The following is a 10,605-nucleotide window of genomic DNA, read 5'->3' as shown; positions in this document are numbered from 1 at the left end:
TCTGGCAAACCAGAGCAGTGCACGGAAACGCCGTTTACCTTCCCGCTGTAGCGGTTCCTATTTATCTACTTGCATTTTGATGTGCTTTTGAACTGCTAGGTTGGCAGGAAAATTAAACATCAGCAAATAATAATAATTGAACAGTTCACACACATCAATTACAATAAACAATTACTGAAGTATAATCAATAAAAATAACATAAAGTCACAATGCATAAAATGCCACAGAAACTTACAAAACCATGTAAAAGAGTCAAATTGAGGAGCCAGCCGGTGGGTGAGGTTAGAGGCAAGAGTGGAAGGAGAACAAATGGCCAATTTTTAACTTTGTACAATAGGATAGCTTCTATGCATGCTCTCACAAACCTCCCCCCCCAAGCACCCATCCAAAATCTCTATTTTGCTAGCTGTCAATGTATTTATTACTGCACAGGTTGCAAAATTTGCCTTGGCTGCAAGTAAGATGAGAGCTAGGCACCAAGACAAGTATATCATAAGGGGGAGTGTGAGATCTGGAGTGCTTAATTTATGCAGTTGTGTTTTTGCATTTTTGTGTGTTTGCTTTGCTGCTGTTGCTGTTCAGTTTTAAATCAATTACAGTCGTACCTCCGCTTACGTATCCCTCTGCTTACATAAACTTCAGGATACGTAAGCGGCAAACCTGGAAGTATATTTTCAGGTTTTTGCCGCGTGTGTGCATGCAGAAGCGGTCCCTCCGATTGCGGAAACCTCAGTATCCGACCAGAGCTCCGGAACGGATCCTGTCCTCAACCGGAGGTACCACTGTATTTGTATTTTACGCATTGTGACCAATTGTGATGCCTTATAGCTTTTAGCGATAAAGATTTAATTCAGAACATTCATTCATTCTTCCAGATAAATAAGAGGGATTGTCAGATTTAAAAGGACTTCTAGCCAGGCAAAAAACAAAAACAAAACACTCAAGGGGTATGAAGCACAGCCAATGAGCAATGTGGCCTGAGGAAGCTTCCAAGGGCCAGGCAGAGATGTCCGGAGGGCCGCATTCATTCCTCAGGTCTGAGGTTCCCTACCTCTTCACTAGAGAGCCAAAAGCCATAAACAGAGGGACCGGCGTGAAAATAGAGGGATTTGTTGCTCCGACCCCACAGGGAGCAGGAATTTGCAAACTGCAGCTATGGAGATAAGTCACGACCGTCCACAACGAAGGTCACGGTCGCCGCGAAGACCTCGTGCCCAGCAAGAGCTGGGATTCATCTAGGCAGCTGGCTTGGCAAAACAGCCCGGTTTGCAGCTAATGGGGTGAAATTTGCTTTGACAGGCAAGACTGTGCCAGCATTCAAATTGATCCAATTTACAGTAGAGGAGTCTCAGGGGCTGCCAGTCTCAATACTGGGGTGGGGTGGGGGTGGGGTGCTGCTTTGGCTATGCTCACCATCTTTGTCGCTCATCTCGCTCCTGACAATGTCCTTTACGTCTCCCACCTGTGGCCGCAACAAAGCAGAAATGCGGAGGTTAGAATCCTGCAAACTCTACTTCCCAGTTCACTCTTGCCTTGCACTCAAAGTAGATTCTGCCAGGTGGGCAAACATGGCAGTTTAAGCTTCTCTCAGTTTTTTGGTTTTCCTGTCTTAAGTTGGATTCCCCATATTAGTTTATGCTTTTATATAATATATATATAGATAAGAACCAGGAAAATTATTCAGCATTCTAGTTTTGCAAAGCATTTTCCCCTAAATATGGTGCTGGAGGAGACTCTTGAGAGTCCCATGGACTGCAAGAAGATCAAACCTCTCCATTCTGAAGGAAATCAGCCCTGAGTGCTCACTGGAAGGACAGATCCTGAAGCTGAGGCTCCAATAAGAGAAGACTCCCTGGAAAAGACCCTGATGCTGGGAAAGATTGAGGGCACTAGGAGAAGGGGACGACAGAGGACGAGATGGCTGGACAGTGTTCTTGAAGCCACCAACATGAGTCTGACCAAACTGCGGGAGGCAGTGCAAGACAGGAGTGCCTGGCGTGCTCTGGTCCAGGGGGTCACCAAGAGTCAGACACGACTAAACGACTAAACGACTAAACAACAACAACATGTCTCTCTATGTTATTCCAAATAATATATGAATTTATGTGAACACCTTACTCTGGGATATGCACATTTGTGCTCAGAATGTGGCTGGAGAACTGCACTTCAAAATTTCGAACTGATGTGTGTGCTGTGGTTTGTGCCTTGCTTCAGAAAGTGTGAATTAGGTAAGTTTACTTTTCAGCGCAAGCAACTGGATTTCTTTTCCTGCCCCTAGATTCTACCCCATTCGTCCTTTCTGGTGCTCGTTAGGGATGTCACGTGACACCCCCCCCCCGGCTCAAATAAGACGTTCTCAGAAACAGGCCAAGCTGTTCTACCCCACCCCCTGGCAAAATGGGAAATGGTTTTGGCTTATTTCCAAGCCAAATTCCTACCCCAGACATGTGAGCACTGATGGATTTACGTATAAGCCAGTGGTTCCCAACAGGTGGTCCGGGGACCCCCAGGGGTCCGCAAGCTATGCCAGAGGGGTCCGCAAGATGCTATTAGAATAAAAAATATATTAAATATATTTCGTATGATAACAGATTTTTTGTTTTGGCTGCTTCCTGCATGAGCAGAGTCTAGCGCAAAACTAGAATTAGATAGAGGCAGTAGTTCTGCTGTATGCCATTAGGTGGCGCTTTTGCAAAGAGGCAGTGTGCACATTCTACTAACGCTCACCTCCCCAAGATGCTTTGCGCGCGTCGGCTTCATTTGTGCGCTACTGCGCAGGTACCCTGTCTTCTCCATTCCCCTCCCTCCTCCCTGGCGCGCGCTGCCTCTTTGCAAAACAGTAGTGTTTGTAAACAAAGCGTTGTTTTTCGCGGAAGCTACAGTTTGCGTAGTTAAAAATGGACCGTGGGTTAAAAACTGGTTCATCTCATTAAGAACTGAAAATTAAAACTAACTGTATACTGATGGAGTACTCTGTTGTAACTGTAAAAAAACGTATAAATATAAAAAATAAAAAAACTCTTAATTTGGCTCTCACTTTTTAATTTTAGGATTAGGAATTAACGGGGGTCCTCGTCACAATAGTGGCTCGATGAGGGGTCCTCGAGAAAATTTTGTTGGGAATCCCTGGTATAAGCTACACAAGCTATAGCTTAGGGCCCCACTCTCTTGGGCGCCCCCCCAAAATTTTTTTAAAGGAAATAAAAACTGGTTGTACATTCCAAAATATAAGATAAAAAACAAATAAAATAAAATCTACATACAGCAACAGTGTTTTGTGTTGGGTAGGCTCCTATGATGTAAGTCATGGGCCCCGCCTGCTAAACCTGCTCCCTCAAATATCACTGCTTTGCTCATTTCTATATATAGGGTGCCTACATTCTGCATGGACTGGTTGCATGGCAACAGGAGCAAATTGCTTTAGATACCTATTAAAGATAAAGGTAAAGGACCCCTGACAGTTAAGTCCAGTCGCAGACGACTCTGGGGTTGCGGCGCTCATCTCGCTTTACAGGCTGAGGGAGCCGGTGTTTGTCCGCAGACAACTTCCAGGTCATGTGGCTAGCATGACTAAGCCGCTTCTGGTGAACCAGAGCAGCGCACGGAAACGCTGTTTACCTTCCCGCCTATTTATCTACTTGCACTTTGACGTGCTTTCGAACTGCTAGGTTGGCAGGAGCTGGGACTGAACAACGGGAGCTCACCCCGTCGCGGGGATTCGAACCGCCAACCTTCCGATCGGCACGCCCTAGGCTCTGTGGTTTAGACCGCAGTGCCACCCGCGTCCTTTGGATACCTTTTAGGTCCATAAATTACCACATAGCATATATTCCACACAAAAAACAGTGACAGTTTGTTGTTGACAAAGGACAGCTGGACATATCAAGGGCCCCATCACCTTCAGGAGCTTAGGGCCTCATCAAACCTAAATCTGGCCCTGCATGTGAGCTCCCACCCCTGGTTCCTCATTACCCACAAGCCTCCTTTCCTGTTCCACCCCACATACTGAGCTTCTGCCCCACTAAAGGCAATCAGAAGGAAAGGAAGGGGGGGGGAGAGACATCCCTCTGGAGCAGCCAAACAAAGTCCCTTCCCAGCTTGCCCCTTTACCAGAGGGTCTTCTCGGTGGTGGCACCCACCCTGTGGAACAGCCTCCCGTCAGATGTCAAGGAAATAAGCAGCTATCCTATTTTTAAAAGACACCTGAAGGCAGCCCTGTTTAGGGAAGTTTTTAATATTTAATGCTGTATTGTTTTTAACACTCGATTGGGAGCCGCCCAGAGTGGCTGGGGAAACTCAGCCAGATAGGCAGGGTATAAATAATAAATTGTGATTATGATTATTACCAAACTTCTTGCTCATTTCCTGAGGGTTTTGGAGGATCTTGCGAAATTGGAATCAATCACAGAATCAGAGAAGTGTGGGGTTGGAAGGGAGCCAAAGGGTCTTTTAGTCCACCCCCCCCCCTTTGCAATGCAGGAATCACAGCTAAAGAATCATGGACAGATGGCCCCAAATAGTCATGAATCTATGAATAAGCCACTTACAGAAAGTCCAGGATCTCCCTTTTCTCCTTTCCGACCAGCTGGGCCATCCTCCCCCTGTTGAAAAGACAGATGCACTAATGCTGGTGAGAGAACCGCGGCAGAGATTGAAAACCACAAAATATGCAGGAAAGTAAAGAGCAGAAATACAGGCTGTTAGATTTTTAAAAACTTGTCCTTCTACTGTAAGTTCCTTTCAAAGTTCCCCTCTTCCCTTAGCATAAAAAAGACCACACAATTGGCAAATTTAAAATGTTTTGCTTACAAACTCTTCAAAGATTGAGTTAATGCAGGGGCGTAGCCAGGATGAAAATCAGGTGGGCCAAGGGGCGGGGCCAAGGGCAGGGCCACATCGGAGCAGCCCGATTTCGGGCTGCTCCGACTCCCTCCTCCCCCTCCGCGATCGGCAGGGGCGAGGGGGAGCCAGGATCAGCCCGAAATCGGGCTGCTCCGACTCCCTCCTCCCCCTCCGCGATCGGCAGGGGCGAGGGGGAGCCAGGATCAGCCCGAAATCGGGCTGCTCCGACTCCCTCCTCCCCCTCTGCGATCGGCAGGGGCGAGGGGGAGCCAGGATCAGCCCGAAATCGGGCTGCTCCGATCCCCTCCTCCCCCTCTGCAATCGCTGGGGCAGGTGGAGGGAAAGCCGGCCTTCTCCCTTGCTGGCTGTGGGGCGGAGGGAGGGAAAGCCAGCCAAACGCTTTGCGCGGCTCTGGTGCTTTCCCTCCGCCCGCCCCACAGCCAGCCAGGGAGAAGGGAGACGGCACCGGGCAGTGGGGCAGGCTGGCCAGCGGCCCTGCTTCTAGGGGGGGCAATTGCCCCCTCCTGCCCCCCTGCCTACGCCCATGAGTTAATGTGTTTTCCCATACATCAGTCAGAAAAACACAGGCAGTCAACATGGCTTAGTTACAGTGGTGAAATTCCTAAATTATGGCTTGTAAGAGCCTAAAAAATGGCTTGTAAGAGCCATGCAATCTGAGCTGCAGCAACCATCTCAAACCTCTTCACACGCTGAGTTTATCACATAGACTGAAGGGGAACAATATGCTTGATTACCTTCCTCCCAAGGTGAGGGGGAGTGACCGAGCTAAGCCTGGCAGGACAGCTTACTCTATGGTCTTAACCCTTTCATGTATTAATTAGATTTAAGCATGCTGCTTATCCCACAACAATGTATTGCAAGCACCCAAGATATCAGATCCTCAGTGTTTCTTCATTGCTGAGCTGATGCACCCTCCTTGCTTCCTGCAGCCCAGGTATCCTGGCACTGAACCCTGAATCAACACTAAACTCCCACAGAACTACAATGAAAGACTAGCTCAGTACTGTCCACACTGACTGGCAGCAGTTCTTCAGGGCTGGCCTCCCTGAGATTTTCCCCCATTTCATTGTTGTGAAGTATTTGTATACAAAGAAAGGATCAAATTGCTGCCTTGGGCATTACAGAGGTTAGCAATGTCATATACCATATTTTTCCGTCTTTAAGACGCCAACTTATATAAGACTATTTTTGGGGACTCAGATTTAAGAAAATGGGGGGGGGGGAGATGTATCCATGTATAAGATGCCCCCTAATTTTTGACATTTTTTTAAAGGGGGAAAAACCTAGTCTTATACACGGGAAAATACGGTATTAAGAGAACCCTGCCAGCAGTGAAGGAGCCCCAACGAACAGGAAAACACATCAAAACAGGCTCAAAGAAGAAGATAGGAAGGAGAAAGGATTATGTCAGGGTTGTTGTGACTACTCCCGAGTAACGACCTTCCACATGCTTGTCTTTCAGAAGTCTTTATTAGTGCACTTTATTTACAGTGTAGCGAGCTACTGGTTTCATGTCTCCTCATTCCGAATCAGAATCCGGCACTGCCCCCTTCCGCGATTGGGACCAACATAAAAGCCTCGGGACAGTGAATCTCCTCCCCTTTCTCCTCCTCCTCAATTCTGGAGTCGGGGGGGAAGGGTCTGCGGTCTGCCTGATTCCTCTCCTCCCTTTCCCTCTCCCTCTCTTCCTGCCTGTGGAGCAGGGGCTCCTGGATGTTGCCAGAGGTCTGGCACTCCCTTTCCGTCTCCTGACTTTCCTCATCCGCCCCTTCACTTTCATGACTGCTTGGAGATGGGCTGCTTCTATTTGGGGGGGGGGGGGCTGTTCTCTATAAACCCTTCCCCTTGCAGATTAGATATCAACGATGGGCATGATCGATTGGAGAATGGTTCTGCAACTAATTCTAACCAGGTTTGTGGTTTAGAAATAGCAACATGATGCCCCTGAGGGCCACGGGCAGGCCGTGGTGGTCCATTATTCTGAATCTGCTCTCGCTTACGGTGCTCAGAGCTCCGACGCAAATCTCATCAGTCGCAGATGGGACACTGGCAGAAAGCTGTTAAGGGGCGAGGTGGGGGGGGGGGAAGCAAGTGACAGCTGCCTGCAGGAAATAAGCAAGGCTGTGACTCAGGATTAGCTGTCCTTGCAGCAGTCCATTCAGAAGAAGAACCACTAGGCAAGGAGAGGCAAAAGCCATGTTGCAAAGGTGGATTGGGAAGAATTCTGAAATGACAGCCCTTCGGAAAACAGGTCTTCCAGAGTTTGGGAAGTCCAGATGTGGCCCTCCAGGCCTCTCTGCCTGGCCCTTGGAAATCTCCCCAGCCACACCCCTCTCCCCAGACCACACCCCAAGTACATTTGCCTGGCTGGGAAGGATGGGAGCTGGATTAAATAAACCTGGAGGTTGCCACGTCGGCAAGGACTGCACAGCTGATGTGCTCCAACTAAGCTTGCTTCCGGACGACCTGTTCAATGAGCATTCATCCTTGTGGAGAGGTCAGGTGACGTCAAGCAAGCATTATCCCCCACTTTCCAGGGGTGATCACACAGCCTCCTGTGGAAGTGAGTTCCACAGTTTAATGATGCCCTTTAATTGGGCAACCCGGATTGGCTGGTACGGGAATGACTCTCACCCCAAAATAACGACAGTCTGGAACACAAACACCTGTATGGCCTTCACATCATCCTATCCAACACTCTGTTTTCTGTTTCGTAGGACTTGGGTCTGGCAGGGCTCTGCCTTCTGTTTCATCCTCAGAATACTCACCACTTTTCCTTTGTTGCCAGGAGTTCCCGGGGGTCCCCTGAGACAAAGCTTTTGCCTTCCTCTTCTACCCCTCTCGCCCTGGAAACAGAAAAGGCAGTCCTATAGCGTCTCCTTTAAGCACAGGCATTGCCCAAAGGTCCCACCCATCTGTAACTTTGACTAGTCAAGGTCCTTCGAGGGAGATGTCCACAGCCCAATGCTGGGAGGTGTGAACATTGGCAGAAGACAGTTGATGAACAGTGGACCTACCAGACCACTCATCCCAGGGGTAGACAAGGCAACACCCTACAGAGGTTATATGGACTCCAGCTACTGTCATCGGCAGCCCCTGTGGCCAATGGGGAGCGGTGGTGGGACGATGACGAGTGGTCAGAGGGAGAAGACTAGGAAGAGGTTGTGTTGGAAGCTGAAGAGGCAACAGGGTTTAGTGAGCAGGAAGAGGCTGTGGCAGAGAGCAATCCAAACTCAGAGGTAGAAGCTGAAGCTGGTAAGAGGGCAGCCAAGAGGCAAAGATGAGATAGGCTGGAGAAGAGGCATGGATGTCTTCCCCTCCTGCTGCGACCAGCTCCCCTCTCCCCCTGCCTCCCAGAACCGGAAGATGGCTGAAAAGGGCGGAGCAGTGGCAGGCTTTCTCATTTTTCCAAGGATTGGCAAAAAAATAAATAAATTCTGACCTCAGTGCAGATCAGGAGATATTTTTTTTTTGCTGCCTTTTTGAGCAGGGCAAGAATTATATCTAATGCATCTGTTTTTAACTGTTGCAACGAGTGAGACCATTTATTTTTCTGCAGAATTGGTTGGTGACTATAATGCAGTGATGGCGAACCTATGACACACGTGTCAGATGTGACACGCAGAGCCCTCACTGCTGGCACGTGCCCCATCGTCCCATTCGCACTGTTGTTGTCCCCCCCCCATTTGTTCTCCCGCTCCTTGTCTCCCCTGTTGCTGGTAGCCAGAGATTGGTTTTTAACCCTTTCTGTGCTGTTTTTTCTGGCGCTTTGGCAGGCTATGATTGGGTGTAACAGCGTTCGTTTTTTAACCCGTTCTGTGCTGGTTTTTTGGCGCTTTGGCAGACTATGTCGGTGCTGCGTGTTAGTTCCAGCGAAGGTATTATTCGTCATTTATTTCTGTTCTCTCTCCCCCCCCCAAAAGCACAGCAGCTTTGGGGCATCCCCCCAAAAAAGCAAAGCAACTTTTGCACCCCCCCAAAAAACCTCCCAAACTTTGGTTAGCAGCTCCCCCCAAAAAGCTCAACAACTCTGGGCACTTTGTGATAAATAAGGGGTTTTTTGTTTGGTTTGGTTAAACAATTAGTTTTTGGTTTATTAAATACAGTTATATATTACAATTACGTTATACATTTTTGTTATTTAAACTATAAATATCGCGAAATTATGGTTTTTTTCTCCAAGTGACACACCACCCGAGTTATGCTCGGTTTTTTTGGCGAATTTTGACACACCAAGCTCAAAAGGTTGCCCATCACTGCTGTAATGAGTGGTTGTTTCCCATCCGTAGATGAGCCCGTTAGCCTAGATTTTTTTTGCCTTTGGTTCTGCAATGGAAAGAACCACACAAACATGCTCCTACCTGCGTTGCAGAAAAGGGCATTTGGCTATCCTACACAGGAGAAAAAGGTGCTTCTCCGTTCTCTCTGCTACCTGCCACAAGATCAAGAAACTGCCAGCATGAGGACTCTTTGCCCTTTGATGGCTACAGCTCCCCCCTGCATGCTCTCCTCCATAATTTAGGGTTCAGAGATGGAGAGAGAGAGAGAGAGGTGGCGGAGGCGGAGAAACTCTTCATGTTCTCTCCTAATCAGCACCAAAGTGGGAATGGCTAATGATCTCTTAGAGGGCTCTTAGAGTGTAACTACCTCCTGCCACTGATATAAAAGTCCCAACCTCTTAAAGCATGTATGAAGGCAGCTCTCTCTCTCTCTCTCTCTCTCTCTCTCTCTCTCTCTCTCTCTCTCTCTCTCTCTCTCTCTCTCTCTCTCTCTCTCTCTCTCTCTCTCTCCCACCCTGGCCCAGTTCACTTTTCATCTGCTCTTTTTATTTATTTTTCAAATGACACACAGCAGCTGCTAAGCTATCCTCTTGATCTTTGTGACCACCCAGATCTCTGACCCAGATCTAGCCACTGTGACCCAGGCTCCCATCACCTCTCCGGACTACTGTGGCATGCTGTTTGCAGGGCTGCCCTTGTAGCCTGTTTCCGCCCCCCCCCCCAAAAATCTTAAATGCAGGACAAATGCACCCCAAAGTGCAATGGACTTCAGTGTAGTGGCAAATTCAGAAGCGCAGTTCCATTCATGACATTCAGAGCCCTGCCACCTCCCCTTCTAAGCTTATGCAACCTTCTAAGGTTATAAAACATTATTATAATTATACAACAAAATTATTAGGGGTGCATTGATCAGGGTGCAATAATTAGGGGTGCAATGATCAGTGCAGATCTTCATGTGTTGCCTTTCAGCTAAATCTACTGGTTTCAGCGTTTTGATAAATGGGATCATTTCGTCATTTGCTGGAATACATATTCTAACTTTATTTCACTAACATAAATTTGGTTGGCTTCAAGGAAAACAAAACAAAACAAAAGCCCCGCAGGAGATTCTGTTTCCTTGCTTCCACCCCTGACAACCAGAACCCACCAAAAATCTCTTACCTGTACTCCTGGCTCACCCTGAGGTCCTTGCAGGCCAGGTGGTCCAGCGACACCCACCTTGCCAGGTAGGCCTATCTGTCCTTTAAAGCCTCCCAGGCCAGGCACCCCCTTGGCGCCCTGCAAGTTTGAACAAAGACTTCCTCTCAGGTTACAGCATTTGTATTGATTTCAACATCTCTCTGCCACCTGTGAGGGCCGATCTACCCAAGGGGGCTCAGATAATTAAAAATAATAATAATTATGTGATATAACATAAAACTTACAGTCCATCCTAAAACAGAGCCTCAGGCTTGGGCCTCA

General features: G+C 48.1%; 1 protein-coding gene across 1 annotated transcript in view; it reads right to left on the bottom strand.

Annotated features, from left to right (window-relative positions):
• LOC118091532 (uncharacterized) overlaps positions 1-10,605 on the bottom strand; it is a 183,929-nt gene that overhangs the window by 1,557 nt on the left and 171,767 nt on the right. Inside the window, exons 81-84 of the mRNA XM_088651913.1 lie at positions 10,306-10,422; positions 7,633-7,710; positions 4,549-4,602; positions 1,415-1,463 (exon numbers count right to left, since the gene is read on the bottom strand). Of these exons, the coding sequence (XP_088508039.1) occupies positions 1,415-1,463; positions 4,549-4,602; positions 7,633-7,710; positions 10,306-10,422 (298 nt within the window). The remainder of the gene's footprint in view (positions 1-1,414; positions 1,464-4,548; positions 4,603-7,632; positions 7,711-10,305; positions 10,423-10,605) is intronic.

The sequence above is a fragment of the Zootoca vivipara genome, chromosome 9 (genome assembly GCF_965207765.1).
Source record: "Zootoca vivipara chromosome 9, rZooViv2.hap1.1, whole genome shotgun sequence".
NCBI classification, from domain to species: Eukaryota; Metazoa; Chordata; class Lepidosauria; order Squamata; family Lacertidae; genus Zootoca; species Zootoca vivipara.
The sequence above is the reverse complement of the archived record's forward strand: the minus strand, read 5'-3'. Positions and strand labels throughout refer to the sequence as shown.